General features: G+C 45.9%; 2 protein-coding genes across 4 annotated transcripts in view; one reads left to right on the plus strand and one right to left on the minus strand.

The window, feature by feature from the left end:
* ACP1 (acid phosphatase 1) overlaps positions 1-9,252 on the minus strand; it is a 15,075-nt gene extending 5,823 nt beyond the window's left edge. Inside the window, exons 1-3 of one of the 3 annotated variants that reach the window (XM_031033139.2) lie at positions 9,112-9,251; positions 4,378-4,451; positions 4,016-4,129 (exon numbers count right to left, since the gene is read on the minus strand). In XM_031033139.2, coding sequence (XP_030888999.1) covers positions 4,016-4,129; positions 4,378-4,451; positions 9,112-9,154 — 231 coding nt within the window. In that variant the 5' untranslated portion in view covers positions 9,155-9,251. Of the gene's footprint in view, positions 1-4,015; positions 4,291-4,377; positions 4,452-9,111 lie in introns of all 3 variants that reach the window. The other 2 variants (XM_031033138.2, XM_006737959.3) reach the window with 2 other exon arrangements.
* A 309-nt stretch (positions 9,253-9,561) lies between these two features.
* The window catches only part of SH3YL1 (SH3 and SYLF domain containing 1), a 36,834-nt gene continuing 29,775 nt past the window's right edge, over positions 9,562-16,620 (plus strand). Inside the window, exon 1 of the mRNA XM_081797269.1 lies at positions 9,562-10,097. Within this exon, the coding sequence (XP_081653395.1) occupies position 10,097 (1 nt within the window). The 5' untranslated portion in view covers positions 9,562-10,096. The remainder of the gene's footprint in view (positions 10,098-16,620) is intronic.

Below are 16,620 nucleotides of genomic sequence, written 5' to 3' on the forward strand. Positions count from 1 at the left end.
ACCCTGACAGTGTGTGTGATCCTGGGTGTGCACCCACCCTGACAGTGTGTGTGATCTGGGGTGTGCTTCCAACCCTGACAGTGTGTGTGATCCGGGGTGTGCTTCCAACCCTGACAGTGTGTGTGATCCTGGGTGTGCATCCACCCTGACAGTGTGTGTGATCCTGGGTGTGCATCCAACCCTGACACGCCGGTAATCCCGGGTGTGCATCCAACAGAACTGTACACAGGCATTCCCCAAAGAAACATACAAATATTCACCAGGGCACTCAGCCCAAACTAGGAACAGCCCAAGTGTCCATCCAGAGTAGAAGAGACACAACTGCAGCACGTCTGGAACAGGGTATTGAAATCAGCATCAGAGTGAGCACTACAAGACAGGCCATGGAGAATCTCACAGAGAAAAGATGACAGAAAGAGCACACACTATAGGATTCCAAGGTCCTAAGTTAAAAAGGTAGAAAGAACCTGACTAATGACCTCTGGAGTGGAGGGAGCGGTACTGGTCCCAAGTACCCACTGACAACCTGTGCAAATGTGAAAGGTTTGCTGATGAGAAGAACGAATGTGTAACAGAGTAAACATCTCCATAGAACTAACTGGATATGCAATCACACACCACCCCCCCCAAAAAAAACGAAGCACCCTAAACACATTTTATTAAACCCAGGTTGAAAGTATTAGGAAAATCAAAATTTTAAGAAATGTAACAGAATAGTTCTCTTACACATTCCGACAACTGCTAAAGAGAAAGCCTGTAGGGGCACCTGGGTGGCTCAGTCAGTTAAGCGTCTGCCTTCGGCTCGGGTCATGATCTCGGGGTCCTGGGATCAAGCCCCGCGTGGGGCTCCCTGCTCGGCGGGGAGACTGCTCTTCCCTCTCTCACTGCCTGATGCTCCCCTCTGCTTGTGTTCCCCCTCTGTCAAATAAATAAATAAAATCTTAAAAAAAAAAAAAAAAGCCCGTAAACAATCACAAGATGCTAAAGGGTAAGAGAGATCTAAAACAATACTAATTTATAAAACACATCTTACCAGTGTTTTGAAATAAAAAAAAAAATCATCGAGAAATGTTTCTTAAAAGGAACAGGGGAAAAGAAAAAGGGAAAGAAACAGATTGTGTGGGAATATTACTTCTAAAATCAACAATTACAATTGATCTTTAAAAATTAAAAGTTTCTAGCTTTTTAAGACATGTGTATTTAAAATACTTCATTTTTACCCAAATTATATACTTGTGTACAAAAAATAATCCGATCTTAAAAACAGAAAACATGAAAGTGTGACTGCTTGAAATCATGAACCACTACTCAGAATAAATAAATCTGCATTCTCTAAACACAGAAAGTAGAAATGGACAAGGTGTCCATATCCTGGAGATTAAGACATGTGATCTAAAAAATGTGTACTATTCTGTCCAATGAGAATTCGATGTAAGAACAGGTCAGGCCTTGGGGTGCCTGGGTGGCTCAGTTGCCTGAGTGTCTGCCTTCCACTCAGGTCATGATCCCAGGGTCCTGGGATCAAGCCCCGCGTCGGGCTCCCTGCTCAGTGGAGAGCCTGCTTCTCCCTCTCTCTCTGCCTGCTGCCCCCCGCCCCCGGCTTGTGCTCTGTCAAATAAATAAATAAAATCTTAAAAAAAAAAAAAAAAGAACAGGTCAGGCCTTAAGGCAGTTAACTTAAATAGTTAGTTGTTAACATAGAGAGTCAGCTGACAGCCAGAAATGAGAAGTTCACAGATTCCAGAGTAAATTTATCTAAGCCAAAGTAACGTGTGTATTACTAGCTTCTGAGACATCATTAACACATCAGCAGTGTTTCTGTGGCACTTTTGTGAACTTTCTGGCTCATACCTGTATATGTTTTTATTAAAACAAACAAATAAGCCTATGGTCAAATCCCAGTCTACCAGTTTGAAGCTGGGTGACCTTTGATAAGTTATATATTTTCTCTCCAGAACTCAGTTTCTCCATGTGCAAAACAGGTTTACCAACTATTCCTTCCCTAACAAGGTAATGGAGAGGACAAAAATTGAGAATGATCAAAAATAAAAATACAATGCTGTATGGTAAGCAATCTGAAAAGCTTTCAGTAAAGACATGGTTTAAGATACCAATGATTAGAGTCTTTGTCCAGTCTTACACAAAGTTCTCATTCAAACACCAATACTAAATTGCAGCTCTCACATGTCAGCCATACTTCTAAATATGTAATATATCTCACAACTGATTTTCAAAACATTTGGCAGCTTCTCATTTTAAAGGCCTCAAGAGCTCATCACTGGACATAGCCTATTGTTTCTGATGCCAATCCACAGCCTTGTTTGGCCTACAGAGCCTGCATATTTTGTTAGGTTGGATACAAAAGAAGTTAGAAGATTGAGCCAGGTTTTTTTTTTTTTAATTTTTTTTTTTAAAGATTTATTTCTTTTAGAGAGAGAGTGAATGAGAGAAGGGGCAGAGGGAGAGAAAGAGGGAGAAAAGCAGCCTCCTGCTGAGTGGGGAGCCTGATGTGGGGCTCGATCTCATGGCCTTAAGATCATGACCTGAGCCAAAATCAAGAGTCGGACGCTTAACTGACTGAGCCACCCAGGCGCCCCAGCCAGAATTTTTAAACATCTAATTGAGTCTCCATAAAATAACGACAGTGATAAAAGTAACTTTCCTTTCATAACAATGTATGAAGCACTCTGTATCAGAAATGAAGCCCATTTCTTTAGCAGCTAGCCCCTGGGGTCATGGAAGGTCCCAGAGCACACACCGGTGGCATGCTCCTAGTGATGGAACGTGCCCGCCCCTGGGCTCTGATGTCTCACTGCGGTACTACAACCCTCACGCTCTCCCCAGTGGTTGTGCGTGAATCTTAGAACCGTGCAGCCCACTGACGTGCTTACTAGTTCCAGGCAGCTCCTTAAGTAAGTTAAAAAATAAACTTCAGTTCCTCCATCACACTGGCCGTATCTCAAGTGTACAACGGCCTGTTAGTGGCTTCCACACTGAATAGAGCAGATACAGCGTTACCTGCCTTATCCCAGAATGTTCTACAGTGCAGCACTCCAGAACCTAAACCCAGAAGTCCAACTGCTGGGGTGCAGGATATGCATCCATAATAATACCAGTACTACCCTATATTTCTAAGACACTGTTGAAAATACATTTTTGTAGATATTATAGAACTTTATTCTAGCAATAAACTTGTAACGTAAGCAGACTAGTTACCAGGGCTTAAATGTTTCAATCACACAGATGGACATGAAAAAGGAGATTATAACTCAGGTCTCCAGGTCTTAGGCAGGGCTCTTACCAGTATCACTTATGTGATTATAAATGCATTTTAGCCTTTCTCTTTCTGCCATCTTGGAGCCTATGGAGCCCTGCTGGGAATAGGACTCCTAAAACACCAAATATGTCCGGAAGGCTGTGGTCCAAGGCCATTTTTGCTGGCTATATGCGGGGTCTCCACAACCAGAGGGAGCACACAGCTCTTAAAATCTAAGGTTGAGATGAAACTGAATTCTATCTAGGCAAGAGATGTGCCTATGTGTGCCAAGCAAAGAACAACACAGTGACTTCTGGTGGCAAGCCAAACAAAACTAGAGTAATCTGGGGAAAAGTAACTCGAGCTCATGAAACAGTGGCATGGTTCGTGCCAAATTCTGAAGCAATCTTCCTGCTAAAGCCATTGGCCACAGAATCTGTGTGATGTTGTACCCCTTAAGGATTTAAACTTAATGAAAAGTAAATAAATAAAGGTATAGATCTATCTGTTCTCTTGTATTTTTGTCTAATAAATAAATAAATAAATAAAATAAAATAAAAATAAATGCATTTTAATAAGTAAATTCCAAGATCATGCCCACCTTTCAGAACTGTGGAACCAGCAGTGAAAAAAAATGGGTATCCTGTAGCTATGTAAACGGACCAGAATAAACACTTATTAGCACATTAGTGTGGTTAAACTCACAACGTCTCAAGTTAGGGGACTCCAGTATTAGAAATTAAATGAGATCTCTTCTACCTGTCTTGCTTTATGGGCTGTGTTAATGCCATGATTTCTGAGGCAGCTCAGAGTTCTTGGATCTGGTGACCGGCCCACGTTCCAGTCAGAAACAGCGCCGCTGTCAATGACCCACTGCAACACAGAACACACATGTGCACCTTCAAATTCCAGTACAGTACCTGCCGGGCAGTGTGATTCATGGGGATACCATGCTTCTTCATGCAACTCTGCCCTCGATAATCAGGAGGGTTTCCTATTTCATACGTGGATGTCGCTGCACTGTCTATCCTCCACTGCAGGAGAAAAAAAGAATTTTTTTCACAATTTCCTGCCGCAAAGGCAGTCAGGTTGGCCTCTTTAAGATAGAGAATGGTACTTACATGATCTGAAAGCTTTTGATCAGTTACAAGTTTTCTGAAAACTGCTTCTGCAATGGGTGACCGACAGATGTTACCTTAAAAAGAGGGGAAGGCAGAGAGTGGGCGTCAGGTTTGATGCTAGGGCAAATGCTGAATGCCAGAGACCACGTCACCCACCTGACACACAGCAACAGCACCTCCCTAAGGAAAGCAAGGTCAGCATCCTACCAGTGCATCCACAGTGGGACCTCTGGAGAAGAGCTGACCAAACCCAAGCTCAATGATTTGACACCAGCTGTCCAAGTACTCAAAGTACAAATAACCAAGACATAAGAAATCAATTACAACTGAAATCACTGTTTTTCAGGCTGTTATAAATGACCCAGAAGTAACTCATGAAATCAATGAAGTGGGTTGCAATGAGCCTATTTTTAAAATGAAATACAACAGGGTTAAAAATATGTATTTTCAAGTATATTGCACATAAGGATGAATACTGTTTCATAAAATACACAACCAAATTTCAGCCTAACAGTAGTTCAACACAAACTTTCAGGGTGCAGTCTGTTGGGAGTCGGCCGGCTGAATTAAGGGTGCTTCCCTCCAGGTCACCAAGCCTGCCCAGAACTTCCAACATCGGCTGCAAGTTCAGGGATTCCCCAGGGCCACCCTCACTTCAGAGCAGCTGGCTACAGATCCAGGAGTCCCCACACATTCAGTAATTCTCTAGACGAACACGTAAAACTCAGGAAAATGCTAGACTTAGGATTACAGTTTTATCATAACAAAAAGATTCAAAGCAGAAAGAGCCAAAGTTAGAAAGCATAGGCAGATTTGGAAGAGTTTCGAACCTGAAGCTTTCTGGCCCTCCGACACGTGTCACCCTCTCGTCATCCATCTAGAACAATACTCAGAGTATTACCAATTCAGGATGCTTCCCAGAGCGCCAATGCCAAGGGTTCACTGAGTTTCATTAAGTAGGTATGAGTGATGGAATAATGGGCCTGCAGCTGAACTAACCGTCCAGCTCCCCCATCCCCAATGTGTGGCTCACAGACCCCACCCTGACTCACCCACCATGCATGAACTATGTAAGGACCTCCTGGAATAACAAAACATGCCCATTATCCTAAGGAATTATGCTAAAAGCATAAATAAGATAATAAGAAAATTCCTTATCAGAAAAAAAAGAAGATTGGAATTGATCTCTTAGGAAGAGTACTTTAACGGGCATTTAAATTAGGGGGCTGTATGAGTAAGGAGCAATGAATGTGCGCTGGTGGGTCTGGGTTACAGGAACCTTAACTGTGCCCAGGATGTGGACTCTGTGGGTCCAGTGGGAAGAGAATGTTCAACAAACATATTCTGCATGTCTATGACACAGGAGCCCAGCACTGTAAAAGGGCCTGAAGAGAAAGACCCTTTCCACAAGTTAGGAAAACAACTGCAGGGCTGGAAAGCCTGGAATTAAAGGTGGAGACTCAGCCTACAGAGGGCAACACAAAAAACAAGAGGAATAGACGGGAGCAGAGTTAAGACACGGGTCACTCTTTACTCACATTAGAATCTTCAATACTTCAGGTTCCACCTTTGGAAAAGTTCTAAAAACTTAAAATGTCATCTTCAGATTTCTTTAGAAAAAAGCTCAATCTGTGAGGTCTCAAGTTTGTTTTTTCCAAATTAGGCAGCATGATACGTCCTCTTACTCAATATCTGTACTTCAAGGACTGAGACTCACCAAAGGAAAAAATGAAATTCTCCCAGGGTAGGGACTGTGTCTCTTACCTTGGGCTGCACCCCCCACAACGAGCAGCACATAGGAAGTATCAAGAAGTATCAGTTAACTGTAGGAAAGAGGTAACCTAACACCACTGACAGTCACCAGGCACATGCCCTGGGGCCTTCAACCATTCAGTCTATCTCTGTGGCACAAAAACACAGGACACTTTCAGTAATCTTGCCAAAATAAGGAGTGCAGTTCCTTCCTGCCATTAGCCTTACCAGTGGAAAACATCTGACACTCCTCTCCACACTTCAGTCTGAAAAGAGCCCAAATAAATGCTTTGAAGGAAGAATTTTTTTACATTTCAAAAATATACCGTTCTTACTGCTCTATGTATACACAGGCTATCATGCGAAATGGCATTCATAGACTCCTCAAACCTGCCCACAATATGACCACTCAGCACCCCCCCACCCCGGTGATACTCTCTCTGATCCAGCACATGCCCCTCTGCACCCCTGGGGCCTCACCCCTGCCCAGTCTAATCTCAACACAGCAGCTGAACACTTCTTTCTAAATGTCCCACCTCTGCTCAATGGCTTCATCCTCCAGTGGCTTATCTCCTTCAGAGTAAGCCCAAGCCCTCACATGGCCTCACCAGACATGTCCTCTGTAGACCCTAAAACAGCATCTGAAAACTATGATCCATTGCTCACCACCTTTGTGTACAGCCGACAAAACCAAAAATAATTTTTACCTTTATAAACAGCTGAAAAAACTCAAAAGTAGAGTAACATCTTGTGACATGAGAAAAACCACATGGAATTCAAACTGCAGTGTCCGTAAATAAAGTTATACTGGGATACAGTCAAGCGTTATTGTTTATGTATTGTCTAGGTCTGCTTTTGCAAAGCACCAAACACTTACTTTCTGGTTCTTTATATAAGGAGTTCACAGACTCCTGCCCCAGAGCGCTCATTTTTATGTAAGGAAATACCTTTCCTACCCATCCAGAATAGTTCTAGTTATGTATCTGTGGTGGCATTGAGAAAATAGTCACTCAAATTACTTTCAAGTTCAGGTACAGATGAAGGTCTGGTTGAAAAAGGCTACTGGGTCTCTAGGCCAGGCCACAGTGGTTTCCCTGCCAATGTGAACAGGACGAGCACTCTCATTTCAAAACTGTTCACCCACTTTCTTTTGAGCCCCGGAAGACCCAGGCTTGCTTTCTCAACTCTCAAGTCTTTGCCCAAATGTCACCTTATAGATAAGGCCATCCCTGACTCATCTACTTAAAAGTGTATTCCACTCTCACCCCCTTCCCTGCTCTACAGTTCTTAACACATCACCAACTTATTAAGTAACCAAGTACTTGGTTGTTGGTGACAGAACGTGAGCTCCGCAGAGGCAGGGACTTTTGTCTGTTGCTCACTACCATATCCCTAGCACTCAGAAGAGTGCCTGGTAATAGAGCAGTTGCTTAAAAAAAAAAAAATTGTATGGAAGATAAATAGACACAGGTATACATCCCCTGTTAATAACCACCATGGTGCATTATGTCAGCATAATCGACAACACCAAGTAAAATAAACAAGGCAATGGAATCCTGTTAGATGCCCAACATGAACTGAACTGCCCTTTAATCTTAATTTGTTGATTCCATAAGTCAGCCTTCATGGAGAGCTTAAAAACCAAATGATGCCCACTACCAAACTGAAACAAGGTGGCCCTTTTACTTTTCCCCTCACAGAAATTCAATTCTGCAAATACCTAGTTATCGTCACATATTGTCTTAAAGCTGGAAATACAGAAAAATAAGCCACAGTTACTGCCCTCAAGAGGGCTAAATCTAGATGTGATCCCAAGAGGCTATCAAGTAATTATAATAAAGTTCATATAATGAAAGGTGTCTACAAAGGGTTATAGGTAAATGACCTCCACTTAGAGGATCTGGGAAAAGCAAAGAGAATATGTGGACCTAATCTTACAGAAAGTCTTTCCAGGGAAAATGCAATATGGGTGCCCAGAAACAACCACACAAAGGTGCGTTAAGCACCTGAACTGCTGGGAGACAGCAAATCACAGGGCATGGGCAGGAAAAGGTATGGAGATGAAGCGGAAACAGATGGGCAGACTTCCATCCTCTTCTTGAAGGGGGCAGCATAGAAAGGTGGGGAAACTTTAGTCCATAGGAAATGCAGACTCATCAGAAGATTTTAAGTAACTGGACTATTGATGATTTAGGCCTTCCTCTCTTGGAGGTTAAGGAGACAGGGTGCAAACACTGAGAAATATAACCCTGTGGTGCTATTCCAAAGGAAGAATCCCGACAACTACAGGGAGAGTGAATTCTAATTTGGAACACTGGCACATGAGTCTGCTTACACAGACACCTAGAGAATCCGGTCTCCCTGGTTCGGCTTTTATAGCCAAGAAATCCAGAATCCTTGCACTCCATCTGTCTTTAGCTTACATCCATTTGTAAGCAGGGGCCAAGAAAATGAGCCAGCAAACCAGGGTTGTAATGGGTCTGGGGGCATCGGGAGGCCCCAAGAGAGTATATCAGTCCAGCAGCCTTGGGTCTACTCGATGAAGGAGAAACAGGGATGCCAGGCGTGTGCAACGCAAAAGATCCTGGTTTGCAGTGTCGGTACTGCAGGTGAGGACGGCTAGGTGAGCGGACTGAGGTGACAGGTAATCCGGCTTGTATAGGAAACGCGCAGGTGAGAGGGTACCCAGCTTGGATCGGACCGAGCAGGGTAAGAGGGGACCCCGCTTGCAGAACAGGCAGGTAAGAGAGAACCTCGCTTGGAGAGTGGGCTGGGCTGGTGAGGGAACCCAGCTTGGAGAACAGGCCAGCAAGTGCGCGGCGCGGAGGAAGAGCCCCGGGCGCTCCATTCCACCCTCCGGTATCCCTGACCCCGGCCTCCTCCCGATCACCGTTCCTGGCCCGACGGCGCAGCCCAAAACGCATGAGACCCACCCCGACCGTTCGGGAAAGCCAGAGTGGGGCTAGATCAGCGCTGTCTCACCCAGACACACGAAGAGCACAGACTTCGGCAGCTGCTCAGCCATCTTCCCGCGCGCACACCCAGGCGCCCACTGAGCGCGTCGGGACGTTTCCTGCGCGACGCATGCGCACCTCGAGGGTCCCGCCCCGCGCGCCTGCGCAGTACGGCCTTAGCCCCGCCCCGGGGCGAGCGCCGGGCCTTGCACCTGCGCAGTACTGAGGCGGGGGGGGGGCCACAGTCCTCCGGAGAACGGAAGGGGCGCCACGGGGGAGGGGGCGGTGTGGGGGTGGGGCAAAAGGTCAGGAGGCGGAGGAGGGGCCTCGGGAGGGGGAGGAGCTTCGAGGAGAGGGGTGGAGTGGGGGCGGGGCCGTGAGTCACCTGGAAAGGGGAGCGTCCCGGTGGGGGGCTGGACTCAGGTCACCTGAGGGCGGGGGAGGGCTCCCGGAGCACATGGTGGGGGTGCGTGGGACTACTGACCGACACCTGAGGGGCCGGTCCTGGACCGAGGGTTAGGCCTCTCCCTCCTGGGGTTCAGGTGAACGTCCCCCCAGACCTGGGCCGCGCGGCTCAAACGCGAGGCCCGCGATCAGGGGGTGAGCGGAGCCCGCACAGGACCAAGGAGGACCTCCCCGGACCCCGAGACCCCTGCGTCGCCCTGCCGCCCACAACCGTCCGTTCTGGGACAGGGGCCGTCGGCCTAGGTTGTCCCAATTCTAAGATGAGATGCTTTAGGAGCCACCATGGGACTGACAAGGTCCAGAGCAGACCTTCCCTAGTTGCCACCCCGAGTGCCGTGTTGTTTTTGTCCAGAGAATATGTAAAGTAGGTGCTTTGTACTGGACAAAAGCGGGGTGTTCACCTGCTCCCTTACCTGTCTCAGGTGTGCGCCTCGTCGGGGCCCGTCCCTGCCCTGGGAGGCGGGGCCAAGCGGAGAGTGCCCTTCCTGTTCCTGGGTAGGTGTCCGCAGCTCGAGGGGCGCCGGAGAGGACCAGGCTCCGGGGTCACAAGTGAGTACGGGTGTCGGTACCGCCCCTGAGCCTCACCCAGAATCGGGGTCACCTCCACCCCCTTCCCCTTTAAAAAACTTTGCTGGAGAGGGTAAATGGGTGGCGAAGAGGGCGAGAAACGAGCGTGTCTTTGGGATTTGCTGTCGTCATCCCGCGAACTGTCAAAGATTAACCAGCTCTCTGGACGCGACCACGGTCGTTTCCGTTCACAGAAAAGCTCTAACGCTTAATTTTAACTACTGTAATTCATTTTATGTTATTTGTGATTGTGTAATGTTTGAAAAGCCACTTACTAGTTACTGCCTTTTCCGTTCCAATTTGTTTCAATAAATGACACTCTAAGTCTGTCAGGGTGGTGTGGGTGTGCTGTGCGCTTGACTCGGGGGGGCAGGAGGCCGGGAAGATGCGCGCTGGGCGGTTGCCCCGAAGTGTGCCAGGCCCTCCACACACTCACCTGGCCCTCCCTGTGACCAGCCAGGCTGTTTGGGGAACCGCTTGGAGTAGAGAGGTCTCTGAGAGCAGAAGAGGTGGGTGGGGTGGCCACTCTGGCCCTGGGAGCACAGGGCGTCTGTGGATCTCCTTGCTGCAGTGGATCTTTCATATTGAAACAAGTTAGGAAAGTGCTATGAACTGGTGAGTGACCACAAAGAAATGAGATGTACCTGCTGGCCAGAAACGTGGCCTTTTCACTTCATTTCAACAAATGTTTCCAACTCTGCCAGGGCTGAGTTGGAAAGAATGACACAGACAGGGCCCCCTGCCCCACAGGGAGTCAGAATCTGATGGGTCCAGAAAGTTCTACCCGTAGGAGAGAAGATTTTCAGGTTTTCTTCTGCTTACAGAACATGCCTCTCCTGCATTCTTGTTCTCAGGAATGTTTTTATTGAGATATGGGAGATGCCTAATTAATAATAAGTTAGAAGATGCACTCCAGAGAAATGACAGGTCTCCCAGGAGCCCTTTACTTCCTTGTGTGGGCCTGCTCTTGCATTACCCGTGCAGGCCTGACTGCTCAGGTGTTTGCAAATTACTATGTTGGAGGTTAGAATAATCAAAATAAATTATAACTTCCATCCTGTTCATCTTGTTTAAATTAAGGAAAATTGGCTGTTTGGTTTGCTAATGTTCTATTTAAACAAAGTTTCTGTAAAATGAGAAAATACTAACCTTCATCTTTTGTAAGATTAAAAAATAATAGTAACAAGTCTTTGCTCATCAAGAGTGATTTGAGGCTTTTATTCCACCTAAAAAGTAGGATGTGGTGCCTCATGGGTCAGAGGGAAATCTGGCTGGCTGTGTTGCTGGACTGACTGCCTGTCACAAGTCCTTCTACCTGTTGCCTTGTTTGCAAGTGTGTCGTGATAAGACATAATCCTATGCAATTTAGAACCTAAGCACACTGAATTTTCTGTTTTCTTTGGAAGAGTCCATTTTTTACACCAAATGATCAGACTAGAGTGGCATGTGTAGTCTGCTGTGAGCCAGGATCTCTCCTTAGTTTGAGAAAAGATAAAGTGAGTCTAAGTCAAGGGTCTCCTTATGCTGAAAGCTAAGTTCTCACCACTCCCTACTCTCTGTCCCACATCTGCAGCCTGGGGTCAGGGGGAGGAGAAAAGAAGCACAGGATACACTAATGTTTGGGGTTCAAATGGCCAATTTGGTTTAAAGTTTGGACTATGAAGGCTGCTGATGTGACCAGAGAGACCAGTTTTGATTTCTTGAACTGATAAGTTCTGTCCCCTTGAGTCAAAGGAAGTAGTTAAACCAAGGCCACAGAAAGATAAGAATCCACTTAAGAAACGATAAAAAAAAAAAAAAAGAAAAAGAAAAGAAACGATGTCCGTAGTTGTCGGGCAGTGGTGTTCAAGACAGTAATGTTCTAATAAAGCTTCTGAGCTAAGGGCAATATGTCAAAGCCTTCTAAAAAATTACATAGATGTATGAAGTTTCTTCTACTTTGACTAAGATTTAATCTATCTATTCTATATATTTCCTTAGCAGCATTCTAGCTCCTTTGATTTTGGTTAGGGTTTTATCAATTCAGTGAATTAACCTTTATTTCATGTAAGTTATAAGGCTTAATAATTTGGTTAATATCTAATTAATGGACATTTGGAAAACCGTTTCTAAACTTCTAAACTTTTCCTGTAGGTTCCTCTCTCATAGCTGAGCATCCACTGAGGAAAATATTATTGTGGATGCTTGTTGATATGAAGGAAAGTTTGGGAAGCCCTGGCCTTGAGTAATGGGGTGCAGGGTGCTTAATCCATGGTCAGTTTCTCTCCCCAGGTGGCAAGTTTGCCCCAGCGACCCAGCCCCTAGTTTATTGCCCATGATCAATATGTAAATTATTTCCACAGCTTAAGCTCCTTTCAAGCTTTTGAGGTTTCCAAAGTAAAAATTTTCTTCCCAGTATTTTTGAAACTCTTAATTTCAATAAAATTGTCTTAGTATGGACATTTTCAAATGCTTTAATCACTTTTTAAAGAAAAATTTAAGCTAAGTTTCTTAGCTTGAGGTTTGGCAGCCATTCACTCTCAGGAGGAAACTCAAAGATCTTTAGAGAATTTGCTTTGCCTTGGGATTCAAGAGACTCAAGACTTTTATGAATGTTCAGATGCCAACCATGATTTAAAATTTAAAAGGCTTCTTTAGTAATGACCTGTATCTTCATAACTTCAGTGATATAATGATGCCAACATTCTGACCAGACCATGCTCTCTATATCCCTGATGGCACAGCCGAGGAAAAGAGCCAGGATTTGATGCTGAGGACAGGAACTGAGGCTTATGTCTAAATTGTTATTATTTGTTGGCTCTAACAGAGAAATTCGCTATACATAACTATGACCAAGCAATGGGATTTTATCAGAAATTTTAAAAATCTGTGCTATTAAAACCAATTATCTGGAGTCTTGTATAGTTCAGCTGAACACGAAGGCATCCTGACGGTGACCAGGCTTGTGAACCGCCATGCACAGGGCTTAGCGACTGCACTCTGTGGCGCGTAGGCACCACAGGCCGTATCTGAATTCCCAAGTCCAATAGCCCCCTTCCCGTGTTTACAAAAAAGGCTGCGACCTTTCCCCACAGCAGGATGTTTGCAATAGCAGCTCTCAACTGTGGAATTTGCTTATTTGACTGATTCAATTCTGCTTGCTTGATAGGGTTCACAGCAGAAAGTCTTCTGGGGGTAAGATTTATGTACTATTTACTAAGTTTTAGTTGCATGTGTCAGAAACTCTGATCCAAATTGGCTTTAGCAGAAAGGGAAAGCCTGCTGGTCCAAGTCACTGGACAGTCCCGAGCTGCTGTGGCTTCAGCTATTGCCTAGTCCTGGGCTCTGGTAGGGCCAGCAGAGCCCAGATTCTCTCCGCAGCTCTTGTCCAATGCCCTTCTGTGTGCCTGTGCTCTCAGGCTCTCCCCTTGTGGTGACAAAATCTTGTAGCAAGTCCAAACGGAGGTGCCTGGGAGAGAGGAGTTCTGGCAGCTCCACACCAGCACTTGGTGAGATGCTGATGGGTCAGCTTTGGTTTGAAGCTCGGCTGTGGTACAAGATTTGTTCTGATTTGCACAGTTGGGTCACCTGCCCCATTGCAGGGGCAGCATCAATGAAAGAGGCAAACTGTGCTGGTTCTGAAACAAGACAGAGATATTCAGGAGGAGCAGGAACACATCTCTGCCACAGTGTGCTAATCCAATTCAGGAAGTTGAATTGAGCGTCTAGACATATGCACAAGGCACTGCAGGGCACAGAGATCAGGAAAACATCCTGCTTCTGGCCTGTAAGTGTTGTAGTTTAGTGGTGCGAAAAGAAAAAGTTGAGAACACAAAGGAAGTAGGAAGAAGAGACAGTTGGGTGGATGTGAGCCTCAAATCACAAACTCAAGTGCCAAAAATGTGAACATGTATCATGAGCCCTCGTTTTCTATCAAATTTGTCTCTCTTCATTCTCCCTGGAGGCAGTCATGTTTCAGGGTGATGCCAGGTCTGGGCTAGCACTGCCCACTCAGATTTGCTTTCGGTCTTCAGATACCACTAATCCTGGAGATGCTGCTAAGCTGCCCCTTGCTGCATTCACAAGGCTCTAACAGTCCAGGCTGATAAAAGGACAGTGCAGTTTCCTCCTGCGGGCAGAACTGCTGGCCCTCCTGTGCCTCCTGGGCTGACAGGAACTTTGTGGGGTGAGTCGTATTGGCCCTGGGCATGCACAGGGCAGTAGTGCTGGTCTCATGGCAATCAGACCTCCTTGGGTTTCCTTCTCTGTTTTCATCCTCCCTTTCTTTAGAGGACCTGGAAAGGACTACTTTAGGATGCTGCACCATCAACTTGTCCCTTGCTTCCCTCTGGTCCTTCTCTCTCGCAAGGTCTGGGAAATATTATAACGTCTAAGAGGCAGAGAAATTTTATTACTCAGCACATTTCCTTCTAAATGAACTCTGTCTAGTCCTCACAGGGATTTGACCTCTAAGTCCCAAAAGCCACACAAATACTTTATTCATTTAACACATGTATATTGGGCACTTATTTATATGTCATTATGGCATGTGCTGGAGATATTACAGTTAATAAAATAAAATAGTCGATGCACTTGCCCATGGTGCTTACCTTGTTGTGAAGGAGATGTACAGGAAAGACTAAGATAGATAGATAGATAGATAGATAGATAGATAGATAGATAGATAGATAGGGATAGATAGATATAGATGATGATAGGCAGACAGACAGACATGGTAGATACAGACAGATATAATTGATTGGCAGATAGATACAAACGATATAGATGCAGACAGGTATATATGGTTGACAGACAGAGTAAGGGTATCGGCTATGGTGCAGACTAAATATGATGGAAAAACTTTGAGGGATGTAAGCAATGGGGTACTGTTATCTTAGCTATTATTTAAATGGAGCATTTCTATGGAGAAATGACCATAGGGGTTCAAGAGTAGGAACAGAGAAACCAGTCAGGAGGCTTTGAATAGACACCACAAGAACTGGTCATCTTTGGGCCAGGCTGGTGGTGGGGAGGAAGGAAAGAGTGCGGCCTGGGCGACAAGAGGACCCTGGCAGGGAGCGTAGAAGGAGGACTGGCCTCCGCTCTTCACTCTTTCCTGCAGGTGGATCAAGGCAGTGGGTCCTTGTGAGAACACTGAAACCCGGGGCGCTGGCTGGCCTGTGCGAGCCCATGTGAGGAAGGGACAGTGCCTGAGGCAGCAGAGACAGGAGGCTACCTTGTAGACCCACCGCTGTAATCCCGCTTAATCACATGCCCGTGATTCGAAGGGGGATGCAGAATGGTTTCACTTAGAAGCAGCGTTTTAAATTGGTCTTGAAGAATGAGTTGTATTTCAAGAGGTCAGAGATTGGCAGTGTTTTTCCTTAAAGGGCCGGATAGTACATATATTAGGCTTTGCAGGCCAAGAAACAAAATTTGAGGATATGTGTAGACAAGACAGAAAACAACAACCACAGTTTTTTTAGTTGATAAAACTTAAATATCATAATAATTGAGAACTTTTTTTTGTAATACAAGTCTTGTGATGAGACAAATGTGATTATATGGGAGAACATTTTGCTACTTGAGGTTCAAAGTTAGTGTTTCTTATCATAAAAATAAATCACAAATGTTCAGCTATTAATGGTGGTCTATGATGTGATCTTACTGGTTACATCTTTGAAAATGTGTTTTCACACAAAATATTATCATTCTTTTGATTTAATTTGTTTAGCCGTTAAAAATGTAAAAACTGCTCTTACCTCCCAGGCCATAGGTGAATAGGCGGTGGCTGGACTTGGCCCAGGGCCACAGTCGGCCAACCCCTGGGGGCGGGGGGGGGGGCGGGGTCCCTTATCAATTTACTGCCCCTCAGCTCCCAGGGTGCCCTTCAGTGTGGGCTCTGAGATCAGCAACAGCGTTTCTGGGCACAGTGGGCCCAGTGGGCACAGTGATGAGCTTCCGCAGTAGTGGGTGTGGGAGGAACATTGCAAGAGGGACAGGCAGGGGTCAGCCATGTGGTCTCGCCACATGGACACGGGTGGAGCCCACCCAGCCTCAGGCCCAGGAGAGTCCCCTCTACTCAGAAACCAGAGCTCCACAGCTCCTGCCAGCACCCAGACTCCAACTACAGACCCATGCCACGAGCTGCTGACTGCCTACACCCCAGAGCGTGGCCCACCAGCCCCTGAGCAGGTCCAGCCTGGGGGAACATGGCCCTCCACCACCCTCTCCAAGGACCGTGCACCTCCTCCAAACCGCCCTTGCTGAGGGCTCGCTCAGCCTTGGGTGCCGTCCAGAACAAATAATTTTCACAGCAGACTACCCTCTCAACCTGCTGTTCCCATTCTACCTCTGTGTGGACCCAGGCTGTGCACCTGCTCTAGGTTAGCATAGCGGGGGCACCCAGAGGAGAGCACAGGAAGGACCCCAGAACACTGAATGTTTTAAGGTGTACACTAATAGGAGCCGTTGGTCAGAGAAGGAACATCTTAAATGTTTTACCATGTAATAGAAAGGCAAAACC

This window comes from Leptonychotes weddellii, chromosome 10 (assembly GCF_054177405.1).
Source record: "Leptonychotes weddellii isolate Sample4059 chromosome 10, ASM5417740v2, whole genome shotgun sequence".
Classification (NCBI taxonomy): Eukaryota; Metazoa; Chordata; class Mammalia; order Carnivora; family Phocidae; genus Leptonychotes; species Leptonychotes weddellii.